Genomic DNA, 19,257 nt, shown 5'->3' with positions numbered 1-19,257 from the left:
GCACCAACATTGAATCACTCCTTCATTTTGGATAGATCACTATAAATGTCCTTGTTTTCAGAGCTCTTCAATTACCAAATGAGGCTAATAATATCTGTTTAGATATTTTTACCAGTAAAAAAAAGTCAGTAACAACTGACCTTTTAGAAAAATGAATTATTACACTTGAACTTCTTACCCTGGAGAAAAGTGCCCACAAACAGTCCACTCTGGACTGAAAAATTGTTAGTGGGCTAATGCTCAGAATGAACACGCTGTTTGTTTTCAAACCACAGCAGGGTGATTAAAATCTGAATTTCTATAAAATGAGATATGAGTTCATTTTCCTCACACATTCTCTCCCAACTTAAAGAAAACATTCGCTAATTTCCTATTACAGGCAAGGCATTGTATGAGCTTCTAAAAAGATTACAAAAGTACAAAAATAACTAAGTTCAAAAAATATTTGACCTTAGAGTAAAGACAGAACCAAAAGGTTAAGTATTGTTAGTTTGCTCTTTATCAGAGATGTAATATGTTAAGACTTAAATCAAAATATTTTTCCAGATATTCTTACAGTTAAAATATACTAGACATTCATCCACAACATGAACGAACTTCGAAAAGTACTATGCTAAGTGAAAGAAGTCAGCTACACAAAAGACTAAATTCTCTATGATTTCATTTATATGGAGTTTCAGAACAGGTGAAACCAATTTATGTAGTAGATATCCTTAAGTGTTTGCCTGGATTGTGGGAGGGGGTGGTGACAGCTTGAAGTGAAAGGGTGATGAAAATGTCCTCTGTCTTATTTTGGGTGGGTGGTTATACAATTGTCAAAACTTACCAAACTGAACATTTAACTGCATCTTACAGGATGTGAAATATGTCTTTTACATGTTAAAAAAAAACACTACTGAACTAAGTAAACATGACCAGGAGTGGAGCGTTCAGATAAAAAGCATGGCAAAGGGTTAATGGCATCTCTAGATCTCTAGATCTCAATGGCATTTATAAGAAAACAGTCTCCATCTGAAAGGAACTAGTTGTAATGGATATAACAATAAGTTTAACAATACAACCATACTGCCTACTAGATTTCAGTCATGTATGAAAGATTCTAACACAGAAAAACAACAGGATGTTTTAAGAGTAAGTGGAAACAATTTGCATCTGTTTCTTTCTGCCCTACCAACTGAAAACACAAAAGTAGTTTTAATTTGCATCTTCCATACTACTCCAGTAATTCAGTTGGTAAAGAATCTGCCTGCAATGCAGGAAACCCAGGTTCGATTCCTGGATCAGGAAGATACCCTGGAGAAGGAAATGGCAACCCACTCCAGTATTCTTGCCTGGAGAATTCTAAGGACATTCCTGGCAGGCTACAGCCCATGGGGTAGCAAGAGTCAGACACAACTTAGCAACTAAACCACCACCACATACTACTCTACTATCAGGGTGCTTTGGCTATTCACAGGGAAGGAATTCTAGAGAATGTTTCTTTTTTATATTTATTTTAGGTTCAATATTTTTTTATTGATGTGTAGTTGATTTACAATGTTGCATTAATTTCTGCTGTACAGCAAAGTGATTTTTTTATATTCCTTTCCATGGTTTAACATAGGATATTGAATGTAGTTCTCTGTGCTATACAGTAGGGCCTTATTTATTAGAAAATGTTACAGGAGACCTCCTGCAGTGCAGGAAATCCAGGTTCAATCTCTGGTTTGGGAAGATTCCTTGGAGAAGGAAATGGCAACCCACTCCAGTATTCCTGCCTGGGAAATTCCATGGACAGAGGAGCCTGGCAGGCTGCATGCAGTTCACGGGGTCACAAGTGTTGGACACAACTTAGTGACTCAACTGCCACCACCACCACACTAGTTATAGGATTTGTCAGGGGGAGAAATTCTTGAATATGTACCTCAGAGTCTCTGTGGGGCTTTTCTACCATCATACAAATTCTGATTCATGCCTCAGGGGCTTGGTTGACTCCCAGCTAACATTGGTCACTTCCAAACAGGAATGAGTCACACCCCTCAGCTGGTGGGGCAGGAAGACAAGAGAACCAGTTTCTGGCTGAGAATCTAGAAAAGGAATTCTTGCTAGCTCCCCGCCCCTCTAAGTCAGGAGAGGAAACGGTGAGGCACAGGAACAAGAGGTACGTGCTCCACCTCCCCATCCATCCTCCTCCTCTGGAAGCTCAAGGAAAATACACAGAATTGCTTGGGCCATATCTCACCTTCTCCTTCAACTTCCATCAGAGCACTATGCTAAACTGAGCTAAAAAGAAAGAGAAAAGTTTTGCTCCTGTCCAATCCAGTGCTTGGGCTTCCCTTGTGGCTTAGCTGGTAAAGAATCTGCCTGCAATGTTGGAGACCTGGGTTTGATCCCTGGGTTGGGAAGATCCCCTGGAGAAGGGAAAGGCTACCTACTCCAGTTTTCTGGCCTGGAGAATTCCATGGACTGTGTAGTCCATGTGGTCACAAAGAGGCGACACGACTGAGCGACTTTCACTTCCACTTGACTTCTCTGGTGGCTCAGATGGTAAAGAGTCTGCCTGCAATGCAACGCGGGAGACCCAGGTTCGATCCCTGAATTGGGAAGATCCCCTAGAGAAGGAAATGGCAACCTACTCTAGTATTCTTGCCTTGGAAAATCCCATGGATGGAGAAGCCTGGAGGGCTACAGTTCATGGGGGTCACAAAGAGTGGGAGATGACTCAGTGACTAACACTTTCACTTTCAATCCAGTGCTAACATTTTAGCCAATCTACCCAGGGGTACACAGACACAGGCCCACTGGCACAGCAACAATGCTACTTGCTCACTTTTGCAAGGTGCATTTACAGCTACTGAAATCCATACCAACAAAGCTCCCATATGGAGGATTCCCCCCCAGTACAACTGGAGTTGTAAGCCTGAAACCACGTGTGCTGTTGTACACATTAATCTAATGCACATCTTGAACCTTCTCAAAGACGTGCCTTTTAAAGACTGTAGTCTAAGGTCGTGCTATTTTTAGAATTATGAGAACAACAGCTGCACTTGTCAGCCATCCCCCAGGGAGGGCCCAGTCCTCTGACCAGGCTTCGGATATGCCCCACTTCTGTTCTTGGCTGTGCTGTCCTGGTTCTGCCTCTTTTTTCACAATCTTTAAGTATAAATTTGATGGTGACTGGTTGGCATGTTTGTCTTCCCTGCCAGCGGGCCTATTCATTGAGGGCAGAGGCTGTTTCTTCTGTCTTGTGTATTGAATTCCTAGTGCCTAGCACAATGCCTGGCACAGAGAGTGTGCTGAATAGACATTAGGTAAATAAATGGATTTCCATGTGCATGTGTGGGGGGGTAGCATTTGATTATTAGACTATAAGCTCTACCAGAGATGGGGTCTTCTCTACCTGGTTCTGTGCCCTTAGACCTTAAACAGCACATGAACTATAGGAGGTCTTCAGAAAATATTTACCAAATTAATAAAAATTGTGAGATGAGATCAAGTCAGCTCGGAGCTAAATGAAATCTCGGCACATGACTTTTTAAAAAAAGCAACAAACCTGATCTGATCTATGAAGGCCACTGCTAGCAATACTATGATCAGCTTTCAAAGGGATTTTTGTGTATGTGCCAAATAAGTTAGTCAAGACTGTGATTGAACTCTTCAAAATAAGCGTTTTGAAGTACAAAACAAGCCACTAGCCACAGTTTTGAGGCAACTGTAAGCCTCAAGAAAACCATGATTACCCCATTGCTCAAAAGCCATGTGCTCTGTTGCTCACCATTAAGAGTGGATGGCAAGGCCTGTTAGAAATGTTCCCGTCTCCTCTGTGACTTGGAAGCTGCAATATGCCTGTTATAGAAGCATGTACCCAGAGAGCACCAAACACTATCTAAATTTAAATGGAGGCAGGAAATATGAGCCAGTCAGGCATCTTGTGGAGGGAGCATAGGCTGAAACCCAGGGGACAAGAAACACAGTTCTAAGTGCAGTAACTGAAGGATGTAACTCTGGCTTTTATTGAAAAGTCACTTCTAGGGAAGACTTACATATAACGCAAATAACAGTAAACTCTATTTGGGGATCAAAGCAGCCTCCCCCTTTTCCTTTGCTCTCGCCTACCCAAAAGGAATGGAATGTCTAAGTTTTCTTAGGTCTGATGCTGCTGGAGGGGGACCTGGCAGTGTTCCATTTCTAACAAACGAATATGGGCTGACTCATTCCCAAACGTCAAGCTTATAAAATGAGGAACCTTGTTTCATATACCTATTTTGCAAATTATATATGGTCTATTTCCTTATTTTATATCACTAAATTTAAAGCAATTCAAACCATAAGGGTAACAATTTCTTTACGTGTTCATGTTTTGTCATTTTGAGCTGTGCCACATCCATCTCTTTCAATAGGTTTTTTAATTTGACTTCAAATTTTTCAATAAAACTCAACTAACAGAAATTTTAGTCTTGTGGGAAAATTAAACATTTTAGAATTTTCCCATTAAAAATAACTGATCATTCACATGATAAGTAAAATTACATATTTATTTAAAACTACGTATCTTATTAAATGTTTATTTTATTAAAAGTTCACATGATCAATATCAACAATTACCTTTTAGGCCTTGATGAAAGATACTTTCAAAAATCTTAAATTTGTTGGATTAAGAGACACTCCTATTTCTTATACATTTTTTTAGTGTAAAGCTTATCAAAGTATCACTTAAATTTCATTATGAATTTTTATCCTCTATTCTCCTACCTTTCTTACTAAAATTATATATATTCATGATATAATTCTACTGTGAAATGCATCTACTGGAAAATCCAACTTAGGTTATGCTAGTCACTTATATTTCTTCCAGTGGCTCAGTAGTAAAGAATCAGCCTGCAATGTGGGAGACCCAGGATTGATCCCTGGGTTGGGAAGATCCCCTGAAGAAGCGAATGGCAACCCACTCCAGTCTTCTTGCCTGGGGAATTTCACGGACAGAGGAACCTGGAGAGCTGTGTATGGTCCAGAGGGTCACAGAGGGTCAGACACAACTGAGAGACTAACACACTTTTTATATTTCTCCATTTTTAATTGTTTGATAATGAATGCCACTATTACTTATTGGCCTATTATGTGCCTGGAACTGTCCCTCATCCTTTTGTATGTCAGTTTTAAACTTTATAAAAATCTTATAAAGTATATAGCATTACCCCTTCCGTATTATTATCTCTACTCATTTTTCTGATCTGGAAACCGAGACTCCAAAGTTACATGAGCCTATCCAAGGGTCGATCTGTATCCAACATCCCACCTTTCCAATTATACCATATCACTCTTCAATAATCAATATCTTTCATTCATTGCCTAACTCATTCACCGAGATTGTATTGATCACCTACTCTGAGCCAGGCATTATGCTGCTCACTGAGATAATAGCTCTCAAGATGCCCTTAGTTTAATGAAAAAGACAAAAACAACAATGATGAAAAAGACAAAAACAACAAGCTGTATAAATGGAAGAGTAGTAAAATCTCTAATAAAAAGCAAAAGAGATACACCTGTGTTAAAATACAGGAAAAAACAGCTATCCACAATACTAACATCATCTCCTAATTATGGAGGACTTTATTCTATGAGACACCACAATCCTGCAAAGTAAGCTTTTTAAAATTATGTCATTTTTTACATAATCACCTTTGAATAGGTTCTATATTTTACAGAGGAGGAGAAAGTTACATTAATCACTCAAGGTCACCCAGCTAGTGAATTTATAGGTTAGAATTTGAACTTCTATCTGCATAAAACTTAAGGTTAAGTAGTGGTGGCCTCCATCTCTGCAGACCCAGGCTAAGGGCCTGATGAAAATACAGGGGCAAGACAACAGACCCTGAGGAGATTAGAATGACAGCAGGAGAAGCTGGTGTGGGATAAATTAAAAGGACCACAAACCAGCAGAGTGGCCCCTTTGTCCTTCATTACAGACATTCGCAGTCCAATAGGAAGCAGGTCCACAGCCTTGGCCAAGGTCAGGCTATCTGTAAAAGATGGTGGAAATAACCTTTCAACACAGGGAAAAGTCATCCTCTTTTACCTTCAACATAAGTACCTCTAATGAAAGTGAAGTTTTCATCTGCAAATCCAAGCCTCAATTAAAGACCACTTTTACCTGATCCCTAATACCCACACTTATCCAGGGCTTTGTTGGTGGTTAGGGATCCTGCGGCCTCGTCTCTCCTCCCCTCTGGATCAAAGTAGATGTCGATTCCCAAGGCATCCCCCAACCCTGTGAGAGTGGGTTTAAGTATGCCGGGCCAACAAAGGCCGAGAAGGTCCTCTCTCAGAGACTCAGGGATAATCTCCGAAGATATTAAGAGAATGTGGGGCCAAGACTGACAGTGCCTGCAAACACAATGGTCAGAAATTGGGAGAGGGCTGGTGGGAAGAGTGTCAAAGAGGGTTTTTGGTTTTCAGTTGTGCTAGGCCTTCTTTGTTGCACTCAGGCCCTCTCTAGTTGCCATGAAGAGGGACTTCTCTTCATTGTGGTGCATGGCCTTCCCACTGTGGTGCCTTCTCTTGTTGCCAAACACAGGCTCAAATGCATTCAGGCTTCAGTATTTGCAGCACATGGGTTCAGCAGTTGTGGCACACGGGCTAAGTTGCTCCGCAGCATGTGAAGTCTTCCCAGGCCAGGGACTGAACCCGTGTTCCTTGCATTGCAAGGAAAATTCTTAACCACTGGACCATCACAGAAGCCCTCACAGAAGTTGTTAACATGAGGTCAATAATCATTCCTTCACTGCCTTGTGACTGCCCTTTCTCCAAGGAATGCTGAACTCTCTGAAATGCTCCAGTATCTACCATTCAGTAGAGACAAAGTAATCATGGAGAACGCTGAGCACCAATAATCTCATCATCAATCATTCCTTCCTCAGTCCTCCTGTGATCTTCTAAAAGCTCAATTTGTAATAAAAGCTATTCACCTCTTACTTAAAAGTCTTCTTCCTCTCTTCTTGTGCATACAATTACATGGTGACACACGGGGGCTGACGGCAATTGGGAGAATGGGAAAAGCCACAGGTGCTACAGATGAAAATACCATCTTACACTTATGAGTCATTTATCGGGAGCCCACAAAGTGTCAGCTGTTGGAATCTTTTGCTAAGATTCCCTGAAAGAGATTCCCCCTGAAATAGGTTTCCTGGAATCTGAAGAACATTATCATCCCATCTGAAGATCAGTAAGGATATAGGAAAACACATAGTAATTATCTCTTTGCAGAAACCACATGCTATTCTTCAACTCTTTTATCTTTAAGTACATGTGTCTGCAGCACAGCCACGGTCATGATCTCCCTTAACCTGACACTTAGTGGGCAGTTCCTGCACGCATAATGTGACACAGACAGCGGGGAAGGACTTGGGGCTCTCCGAGGTTAAGAGCAGCCGTTCCTATGACTGCTGTTAAGGAAAAGAATTCATTATGATGGTGATATTGTAACTGCCACTCAGGTAATATGAGTGAAAATGCCCTATACCCAGCACCGTTGGGGCTTCCCAGGCGGCACTAGTGGTAAAGAACCCGCATGCCAACGCAGGAGACATGAGACGTGGGGGAGATCCCCGGGAGGAGGGTATGGCAACCCACTCCAGTATTCTTGCCTAGAGAATCCCATGGACAGAGGGCCTGGCTGGCTGCAATCCATAGAGTTGCAAATAGTCGGACACAACTGAAGCAACTTAGCACACCAGCAGTATACCAGCCTCCTTGCCTCTTCTTAGCAACCCCACAAGGCCGAAAACACAGGCTGTGAAGTCAAGAAACTTGCTCTGGTTGATAGATTCTAGGGGGCCAAAGCCAACCGCAAATTCATGTCTTCTGACTATAGGCCTGTCTTCCCTCCTCACGACTCTGTATTAGCACAGGCTTCATAGGCTCTTTCTTCCTTTTGCTTTAAACTGTCCTCTTTAGGGAATAACTCACCCCAATGAACCCAAGAGGCTCTGTCTTTAAAATCTTCTACTTTCCCTAAGGAGCATCTATGATCAGTGAGCTTACACTCTTTCTTCACTATCTGTATTACTTAGAAACAAAGGTGGGTTTGATTTGTTGGTTTTTCTTTTTTTGCTTGTTGGCTTTAGAAAAATAAAAGTATCTTATGTTTTACATAGATTGAGCATTCAGGACTTGTTTAATAAGTAACAGCAGAAGGAAATAAAACAATACAACAAATGAATGCAATTGTTTAAAATCATAATATAAATTATAACAAAACATTTAAAATAATGTTAAGGGTTTATATGTGGGGAGGTTGTATTATTTTTGTTTTAAACTTAGTGGGGAATAACTTCTATTAGAAACTTTGCACAAATCAGAAAAAAGTAAAAATAAAAACATGTTTTAGTTTATGTCCATGTGATGCCACAAGAAAAATCTCACCATCATCTTGTCTGTGCCAAGTCAAAGATTATTTTTCAAACATCTAGATAGAATGTCTGAAGAAATCATAAAAAATAAATTATAACACAATGTTAGTTTATATAAAACAAGCTTTATAAACAAACCTATAATTTGCATAATTGCACTTTGTGAAAGAACATCTATTTACATGACTTTGACCTCTGGCTCAAGTTCTGCCAAAGTTAAAATAAAAATTATAGAAAAGAGAATTTTAATGACTAATATCCTTTTTTCCCCCAATTTCAAGTATTTGTACTTTCAAATAATGTAGGAAACAGTAGAGTTTCAATGTTCTAGATTGAAAGCATTAAATATAAAAGTAACATCTGGACTTCACAAAAGAATACATTTTCTTCCATTTGTATTTTTGGCTGCTGAACAACTTACTGTAGCAAGTTCCTTCAATTAATATTCAGACATGTAGCCAGGGCAGTAATAAGTACCATGGCAGAGAAAGTTGCCTATTAACCCTTCAACTTGTCTTCTGTGCAAAACATTCCATCTGATTTGGGGCTGAACAGTATTTGGATTGCTCTTTGGCACATGTCCAAAATATTCTATTGTTGACATTTTCATCAAGCAGTCTTTAAACTGGCTACTTCTTAAGACGGGTGCTAAATAATTTTAGTTGCATTTTAAAAGGCAAGACAAAACTAAAGGAAAAGCAATAATGACATAAAACAATGACTACCCTGTATTAAATTCTCACAATCTCTACATTTACATACGAGTTACCAATCAGTCAAGAAGTATATTTCCTTGGTTGAAGGTGACTGGAAATATATTCTTCTGTTCTAAAACTAGTGATTTTTGCATAGATCTAAACCCTGAATGATTTGTATCAAAAGCAGATCAACCAGCTTATAACTTGTAACAAAAAAAGCTTCGCATTACAATCTAAAATACCATCTCTTAACAAATATTTGGACTCTGGGAAAAGCATTATGATACTTAGGTTGTAGGGTACAAAGGAAATAAGATAGCACTTCTCCTTCTAAGGCTATAAAGTTTGCTAAAATGTGCTAAAGTAACTGGAATGCAAAACACAAAGTGATGTGTATGATAAAAGAAGAAAACCTAAAGAATTAGCTACAGTGGAAACTTCTATAAAATACAGTGATTTTAATTTAACTTGCTACAAGTAACACTGAGAGTGCAAGACCATCCTTTAACTAAACATTAGACTGGGACTTCCCTGGTGGTCCAGCGGTCAAGACTCCATGCTTTTACGGCAGAAGGAACAAGTTGGATCCCTGGTCAGAGAACTAAGATCTCACATGCTGCTTAGCATGGCCAAAAAATATAAATAAAGCTAGACTGTGGAGTTCTTAACATACTATAATCTTCCTCCAAGAATGTCAGAATTTAAATAGCATCTCTGAGGGTAATCTTTACAGGAGTCTAAATTTCTTGGTTTCTAAAAGAAAGAAAAAAAAAAAAAAAGAAACACATGGCCATCAACATATGTGATTGTTGCAACCTCTTGAGAAAAAAAAAGGGGTAGGGTGTGTGTGTGTAGAACTCTTTCCCTCTTTTAGAGCTGCTTGTGTCAGATCCAAAGAACAATGAGACAGGTAAGAGAAGACTGGGGAATCTTTTGGAAAGCAATTATTTGACTTGAGAGTTAGGACATGGAAGATACATTGTGACTGTGGATTTGAAATTGAAGATAACAAAAGGTTTACGTAACAGGGTAAGACTGACTATGCTCAAACAAAAGGACTTTAAGAATAGTTTGCTTTTTAGCCATCATACCCTGGTAGAGAATACACACATACACATGCACACCATATACGTAAGAGCCGCTTGTCAGAGCAAATAAGGCCAGGACAGCATCGAGGATGATTTGCTGAGAAATCAGGCCACATTTAGGAATGCTCAGAACACTCCACTATTTTAGTTAGCCCCATCCCCTCACCTATCTGGCCATTCCTTGAGGGCCAGCACTGCCTCTGTAGAGCCATCCTGGATTGTTCTAAGCAAGGTTACATATTTTGTCCTTGGTGCCACCATGACACTGGTACACATCTTGATCCCAGTCTAGCATTAATCACAGATGACTGCAATTATCTATTCACATATCTGCCTCCTTCCCAGATAGTGAGGAACTGGAAGGTCAGGGACGGCAGAACCTAGCAGAGAGCCTGGAAGAACATGTACAATCAGCACTTTTATAATAGATGATTGTGGGCATCTCCAAGTGCCAAAGAAAAGAACTGCACAAGGGCCATAAAAACCACTAACCATTATGCTTATTATTTACTTAATTAAATTTACTTAACTTACATAAATTTATTTATTTTAATTATTCAGAGCAATTAATTTCTTCTTCCTTTCAACAATGATTTACTTGGTTTCCACTGAAGATATCAAGCATCACTCTAGGCACTGAAAGTAACCCAGTCGTGTCCGACTCTTAGAGACCCCACAAACCATACAGTCCATGGAATTCTCCAGGCCAGAGTACTGGAATGGGTAGCTGTTCCCTTCTCCAGGGGATCTTTCCAACCCAGGGATTGAACCCAGGTCTCCTGCATTGCAGGAGGATTCTTTACCAGCTTGAGCCACCAGGGAAGCCCAAGAATATTGGAGTGGGTAGCCTATCTGTTCTCCAGAGGATCTTCCTGACCCAGGGTCTCCTGCATTGTAGGAGAATTCTTTACCAGCAGAGCTACCAGGGGACTAACTTAGAACAGAAAACACACAAAACACCAGAGAAAGTTTATTACATTTTAGAGGAGGGTGAGGAAGAGAGAATTTTCTTAAATTATAGGAATGGAATGTCTATAACATTTGGTATATTCTACATGACCTAGTCTCAGCCCTCAAGAAATTTACATTATTTGTTGGTGGAATTAATGCAAAGATAATGAATAACAAAAATACAAGGTGAGTGCTAATTATGCGGAATAGAAGAATTAGGGGTGTGAGCATGCTCTGGTGGCCACTTTGGGCTTAGAGAGATCAACAACAGCTCTCTGGGATTGTGATGGGTTTGGAAGGAGAGGGAGCTGCTGAGAAAGAGAAGGAGAGTCTGGTGTTGCTGGGAAGGGGAATGGTCTGAGCTACAGCAGAAGAGAAAAATGTAAGGCTTGCAGAACAATGCAAAATTCTCCCCTCCTGTACATCTGTTCTCCTCCTGCTGCTATTACTTTCCACCTAATCTCTCAGCTCAAGTCCCCTGCTGGAAGCCTTCAGTCTCCAAGACCTTAAAGGTGCTGCCTCTCTCACAAGCTCTCAGTTTCACTTCTCTCTATTCCCATGACCACCACTGGCCATTTCTGAACCTGACTACCAGAAAGGCTTACCTCAACCATCTTCCCTCTCCAACCCATTTCCCAATGCACTGCCAGGGAGACCTTTCCAAAAGCAAATTTGATTCTATCACTCCTTTCCTAATCATCTTTCATGAGCTCCAGATCACCTACAGCTGGGGTCCCCAACCCCAGGGCTACACACCTTCCTTTGCATTACTGCCTGAGTTCTGCCTCCTGTCAGATCAGCAGCAACATTAGATTCTCAAAGGAGCATGAACCCTATTGTGGTGAACTGCGCGTGTGAGGGATCCAGGCTTCATTCTTCTTATGAGAATCATCCTAACTATCATCCCCCACCCCATCCATGGAAAACCTGCCTTCCGCGAAACCAGTCCCTGATACCAGCTGGGGACCACTGACCTACAGGGTAAAATCCAAAACCCTTAAAATGTTTGGAGGATTCTTCATGGTGCCACACTTTCCTGGCTCTGCAGACTCGTCATTGCTCTCCTCCACCACAGGCAATACTTGGAACTCCAGACTTTCTGCCTGCCTGCTTCTTCAACACCTGGCCCAGCAGTCTCCTCTGTGCAGCCGTCTCCTGTCCTCCATGGTTGTGGACAGACTTCAATAATAGCACTTACTGCAAATGGCTGGTTCAGTGGAACCTACTCTCTACGGCCAGGACATGCATCTTACTCTCCCCACAACAAGCTCAGCACTTAATCCTCCAACTAGCACAGGTTTGCTCAACTAATGGTGACAAAGCAAAACCGGTACAAGAATCAGATTTGCAAGTGACTAAAGGTAAAGTTTGTAGTGAGGGGACAGAGATAGTGCAGAAGATATGTCTATATAAAAATGCAACCGTAAAAGGAAAGCTAACAAAGATACTTGAGAGGTACAGCTGGACCATCGCCTCTCAAAGCTAATAGGCCTCTTCCCACCCATCCCCCACTCCAGTGAAGGACTATTAACCATGGGCTCAGAGAGTAAACTCTACCATAGGTAGTCTGGAATCCAAAGCAGTCAAAAAATGTCACCAGCCCTTTCAGTAAATAAAGATGTTACTGCCATAAACTCATCAACCATTGCAGCCACCCCATGATGAACTCTGAAGGGAATTCAGGATGGAGGGAAAACAGGATACTAGGTCCTAGATAACAGTTAAGATGAATATCAAAGGAATTATTTCAATAAGCCCAGATTCTTGCATTCTCCCATACACAGAAAAGCACTAAAACCTCTAACTTGAGATGTCTGGTTTTTGTGATTAGCAGGAATCTTTTGATGTTCAACTACATGTTTCTTGTTCTTCATGCTTTTAAAGCAAAAAAACTCCTATATATCCTGGCTCCTTCCTTGCCTCTTTAAAACAGTCCCTCAAAGCTACCTGAGAGGCTGTCATCCCAGGCTATGGTCCTCAGTAAGCTCCAGAACAAAACATAATTCTCAACTTGCAGGTCATGCTTTTTCTTCTAGTTGACACAACCAACCATCTAAACAAAAACCTTTTGCCTGAACTATCTGAAGTGTTCCTGATAAGCCTTTTTGGAGAACAAGTTTCTTCCCTCAGCTAAGTCTGAACAATGCAAATGCAAGAAACAAAACAGCATACTAGATATCTACATTCTGACTATAAAAGATATTTCTATCACTTTCTACACCAACAGGAAGAGATGTTAATTCAATTCACTGCTTAATGAGGTGGCAGGATGTGGGGGTAGTGCAGGCAAGGCAGCTAAGGACCAGCACACCAGGCACACAGAACCCACCTCAACTGTGATCTCCATCCGCACCAGTGCAGTAAAGGCCACGACCCAAATACCTCCTGCCATCACTGCCCGGATGTGACATCTGTGGTTCGTTGTTAGAAATGATTTAGAAAATAAGTGGCATTTTGCAAAAATGCTCCCGTGCCATTAGGCTGTTTCACAGCCCTCTGGCGAATATTTCATGCTAAACAAGGAAGCAAGCCTTACACTTAAAGCACTCAACAATGCTTTGAAAGTAAGCAGAAACCCACACGTCTAAAAAAATGGGGGACAGTGCAAATCCCAGTCTGCTAGAAGCACACTTCTAGTAGAAGTATCTAGTTTAAATAGTTTTTCTTTTTGTCTCTTGCCAATTAATTGATGACAGAGTTTTACCCAGGAAATTGCGTCAAAATAACTCTTCTGCTCTGAATTATAAAGTTAATAGCTATAGAGAAGTTTCATAGAAACCTTCAGTAACTGAGTGGGTTTTAAATTATTACACAACTCTCAGTAGTGACAAGTGATGGGAGAAGTATGTTAGTCAATAGGTTTAGCAGAGCCCTGCATTACAAAACTAGAGGTAGAGGTTAAAATTATAATCTTCATATCACCAGAGTCTTCTCTCCCATAGTTGGCAATTATAATTATTTCATAAAAGGTTATATACCATTAGCCTACTTCTGGTAAGCTCTAAAAAAGCTTATTTTACAATGACAAACTTTCCACTGGTATGGTAAACATCTCCTGATATAAAACCACTGCAACCCACATTAAATTTGTATAACAACTCCAGATTGTTGAAACCTGGTATTTGTTGACTGACACAAAATATGTTGACTTGACCCCGATATACAATAAAGTATTAATATCAGTAGACTCTGAAGGGTGGGATGAAAGAAGAATAGAGATGTTTATTTTCTTAAATACACCTACACTGCTTGACTTGATACAACCATCAGGTAAATACAGAATAGCCCAAGTTAGGTTTTTTCCCCCTAAAGTGAAATCTCTTGATGGCATGGTTAACAAAGCTCAGTCTTGCTTACTTTAATTTTTATTTGGGTTTTCACCCTTCTTTATTTACAACTGTCAATGTAAACAGTGACACCTCACTATAACAGGCAAAAGTGTTTTCCTATGAAACAGATTGTGCTAATTTTATTATAACTTTTTAAAGTTTGCTCCTATCATTCATATTTGTATGTAATAACAATTTGGGCTTCCCTGGTGGCTCAATGGTAAAGAATCCACCTGCCAATGCAGGAGATCCAAGCTCAATCCCTGGTTCCAGAATATCCCCTGGCAAAGGAAATGCCAACCTACTCGAGTATTCTTGCCTGGAGAATCCCATGGACAGAGAAGCCTGGTGGGCTACAATTCACGGGGTCACAAGAGTCAGACGCGACTTGGTGACTAAACAATCAGTACTAGTATACTGAGGAAATTGGGTCAAGCTGGAGGAGTAGAGGGATATGTGCTCATCTTCTCCTGCCTGAGCACCAACTCACAACTAGCTGGTGAACAAGCATTGACAGGAAGACACTGGAACCCACCCCAAAAAAGATACCCCGCATCCAAAGACAAAGCAGAAGACACAACTAAATGGTAGGACAGGCACAATCACGATAAAAGCAAATCCTGTATCTGTAGGTGGGCAACCCACAAGCTGGAGAACAATAATACCAAAGAAGATTTCACACTGTTGTGAAGGTTCTAGGCCCCACATCAGGCTCTCCAGCCTGCAGATCCAGCCAAGAGACTGGGAATCCCCAGGGAATCTGACTTTGAAGGCCTGCAGGATTTGATTACAGGACCTCCACAGGACTGCAGAAAACAGGATTTATTACCACAGCCTGCTAAACAGTAGTATAAGAACCGGACAGCTGGAGCGACAAGGTGGAAGGGCATCAATCTGCACAGGTCTTGGAAGTCAGAAAACCTGGGTTTGAATCTTAATAAGCTGTGTGAGAAGTTAGGCAAATCAACCTGTGAGCTTCAGTTTTCTCTCCCATAAAAATGAACACATTACTATCTGCTCCCTCCATATGGATGAATACCTTATAAATTATTCTCAAGTAAATGAAAGTATGGAGTATATAATACCTTCTATTCAATTTGGCTTTGGATTTAAATGAGCAGTGCCTACAATAGCTAAGATATGGAAAGACAATAATTATCTGTCTCCAGGTGAATGAACAGAGATGATGTGATATGTATAGGTATGCTGCTGCTAAGTCGCTTCAGTCGTGTCCGACTCTGTGCGACCCCATAGACGGCAGCCCACCAGGCTCCCCCATCCCTGGGATTCTCCAGGCAAGAACACTGGAGTGGGTTGCCATTTCCTTCTCCAATGCATGAAAGTGAAAAGTGAAAGTCAAGTCACTCAGTCGTGTCCGACTCTTCGCGACCTCATGGACTGCAGCCCACCAGGCTCCTCCATCCATGGGATTTTCCAGGCAAAAGTACTGGAGTGGGGTGCCATTGCCTTCTCCATGTATAGGTATACATACATGCATATAGTATGGGATATTAGAGCCATGAGAAAGAAGGAATCCTGTCATTTGCAACAACACAGATGGAACTTGAAGGCATTATGTTAAGTGAAATAAGTCAGAAAAAGAAATACTGTGTAACTTACATGTGAAATATCTTAAGAAGGTGAACGCACAGAAACACTAAAATGAGGGGGAGAGTGGGGAGATGTTAGTCAAGGGTACACTTCCAATTATAAATTGAGTAAATTCCAGGTATCTAAGCATAGTGCTTAAGAGTTAATAACATTGTATCTTATACTTTGAGATTAGATCCTAAATGTTCTCACCACAAAAAAGACATGGTAATTAAACGACATGCTGGAGGTGTTAGCTGTCTGGTGGTGATCATTTTGCAATATATAAATGTATCAAACATGTTTTACCTTAAACTTATGCATTGTTAAATGTCAATTATATCTCAATAGAGTTGAAAACAACAGAAAAATAAATACATGAGCAGTACCCAAAATGTGAACGAAAAACCACACCGAACTCCTAAAATTAAGTTACTACTAAAGTTATTACAGAAGACTATATTAGAATATATTAGAGAAGAGTGTTAGTACGTATGCAGGAACTGTTACGTTATTGAAACTGATTTGGCGTCCAGGAAACTGAGTCGGAGTCTGCCTTGTAATTTAATTGCCAGTCTTCCGGATGGGCTCTATCTGTCATCATTAGATGACAGTGTTCTCTTTAGGGACCTGACTTTGTCTCCACTCCAACTGCTTTCCCCTTCCTCACTTCCTCCCACCCCTTTCGGTTAACTCTTAAACAACTCTCCCTCGGCTCCGTGCACCACTTCTACAGAATTTTTAACCAGAAATAGGGCACGCAGGGCTTCCCCCCCGCCCCGAGCTACGGGGCCCCCTGGACGGGTAGGAAATGCCCAACAGTCCACCCTGCCTCAGGGCTTCCTCCACCGCATCACTTCCCCCGCCCGCGCCGCGGAAAAAGGATCCCGGCCCACGCCCAGCGGACTCAAATCAGTCCCGGGCCGCCCCACCCAGCCCCAGCCCTCCGAACTAGGGCCGCGCGTCTGCTTTCACCTAGAGGTGGCTTCAGGCGGGTCACACCCCTGCTCTCCTAACCAGGGCGCGCTCCTTGAACCCCACCCTCGGGCTCGCAGCCCGCGCTGGCTCCCCGGAATCCCCCGCGCCAATTCGAGCCGGAGAAAATGACCCAAAGTTGGTGTCCAAAGTCAAGACTTCCCGCGCGGGGGGGGCTTCCCTGTATCTACGATGCCCGATCAGGGCCCTCGTCCCTCGCCCTTCCCGAAAGTGACACGGAGACCCGCGCCTCCCAGGCCTTTCCCGGGGCCGCCCTCTCGCCCGCCCTCCGCGAGCTGAGCCGGGAGGCGGTCGGTCAGCGGCTGAAAGCGACCGCATTGCGGCCGCTGGCGGGCGGCGCGGGCTTCCTTCTCCTGGTCCCTCTAACCCCCGACCTGCTGCGGGTCCCAACAACCTCCCTCGCCGAGAAGGGTGCGGCGCCCACGCGCAGTCCCCGAGTCCTTCCTGCCTGGGCTGAGGATTTCGGGGACGGGCGCCCGGCCTCGCGCCGCAACCCCCCTACCCTGTGGAAACCCCTCGCTCACCGATATCCCCATCTTCTTCGTCGTCCTCCTCCAGCTCCATTTCTAGCAGAACGTCCCTGGTCATCATGGGCATGTCTCCCCCCGCAGCTCGAAACTTGGCGCGAAGTTGGGGGCTCCTTGGAGTCCGGAACTTCGGCTCTCTGACCCGGCGGGCGCCCTGGCAGGGACGGCAGGGCGCGTCTCACTCCCGGCTCAGGGGCCGCTGTGCTCACTCCGCTCTCGGTGAATCCGGACCCGAGTGGTGCGTCCAAGACAACCTCTGGCTGCCGGAGCCGTCCGGGCCACTGAGCATGCCCAGTGAGCGCCGTGGCTCGCTGCGGAGTGATTGAACTGCCGCGGGTTTAAGAGCTCCCAGAAGGAAGTCAGGGGAAGAGAGAAGGGAGTAGCTGGTATTCACGCTGTGCCGGCCAGTCAACTCGCCGAAGGGGGAGGCGAGAGCGTGGACTCCGAACGAGGCAGCTCTCTGTTTCAAGTTCATATATGGGCACGTCCTGGGCTGGCTTTCTTTGATATCTGCTACGCGAGAGGGGAGAGACGCTGCTGCAGCTCCCAGGAAAGACCCTTTAGGCGAGCGAGTCTGGATGGTGTTTAAAGGGGAAGTGGAGCCCATGGTGGATCTTAAAGTATCAATTACTCTGACTCCAAGTGGGGAAACATGTATTCTGTAGGGGAATGGGGAGGTGGCAATTACAGAGAAGAGGCCAAACTCGTAGATAAGAAACAACAGAAGAAAACAAGACCAAGAGAGCGAGATCCAAAGACACGTTCACAAGAAGCAGGATTTCCACATCTAGTGGGGTTAGGTTAGGGAAGGGAGAAGCTTCCCCTACTCCCGCCCGTAGGGGCGCATTCTGGGAGTGGTCGGATGATTGACAAGAGATCATCTTGAAAGCTTCATCCTCCGTGTCACAAGGGCAAAGGAAGCGAAGACCTACATTATGGTTAGGTGTGAATTCTACTCTGGAGCAATGGTTAGGCGTGAATTGTACTCTTGAGCAAATGTGAAAAACCATCGTAACCAGAGGAAACAAAGTCCTGAAATAAAGTTGAGGCAGAGAGTATAAGAATGCATTCCTGGTGACCAGAGGGAGCAGTAAGACAAATACAAAGGGATTTCTGCTTTCAGACAGATGGGGTAATTTGAACTGCGGGTTCCTGGGGTTGTACATCAGCAGAACTTTTTTCCAGAGGAGCTGGTGTGTTCCCGTGGGTCCATTTTGACTTCTCCAAAGGGCTGCTGCTGCGGCTAAGTCACTTCAGTAGTGTCCGACTCTGTGTGACCCCATAGACGGCAGCCCACCAGGCTCCCCCGTCCCTGGGATTCTCCAGGTAAGAACATTGGAGTGGGTTGCCATTTCCTTCTCCAATGCATGAAAGTGAAAAGTGAAATTGAAGTCGCTCAGTCATGTCCGACTCTTAGCAACCCCATGGACTGCAGCCTACCAGGCTCCTCCATCCATGGGATTTTCCAGGCAAGAGTACTGGAGTGGGGTGCCATTGCCTTCTCCACTCCAAAGGGCTAGAAGGTGCATTTGAAATCCTTGTTATATTCATTGTTTCCCTAAAACTTATTGAAACTTTTTGTATTTTTTCCACTTAAGTTCAAAATTGTTATGATGATGAGAATAAATATTCAGATGACAAATGTGCATTTTATTCTCCTATGTACTTATTTCTCATTTATTCTTATGAAA

At 42.8% G+C, this 19,257-nt stretch overlaps 1 protein-coding gene across 2 annotated transcripts in view; it reads right to left on the bottom strand.

Moving 5' to 3' along the window:
* The window catches only part of ANO6 (anoctamin 6), a 234,930-nt gene extending 217,099 nt beyond the window's left edge, over positions 1-17,831 (bottom strand). The window contains exon 1 of one of the 2 annotated variants that reach the window (XM_027542646.1): positions 17,564-17,831. In XM_027542646.1, coding sequence (XP_027398447.1) covers positions 17,564-17,636 — 73 coding nt within the window. In that variant the 5' untranslated portion in view covers positions 17,637-17,831. The remainder of the gene's footprint in view (positions 1-17,563) is intronic. The other variant, XM_027542645.1, reaches the window with a different exon arrangement.
* Between the last annotated feature and the right edge of the window lie 1,426 nt (positions 17,832-19,257).

This window comes from Bos indicus x Bos taurus, chromosome 5 (assembly GCF_003369695.1).
Source record: "Bos indicus x Bos taurus breed Angus x Brahman F1 hybrid chromosome 5, Bos_hybrid_MaternalHap_v2.0, whole genome shotgun sequence".
Lineage (NCBI taxonomy): Eukaryota > Metazoa > Chordata > Mammalia > Artiodactyla > Bovidae > Bos > Bos indicus x Bos taurus.
This window is presented reverse-complemented; position numbering and strand designations above follow the sequence as displayed.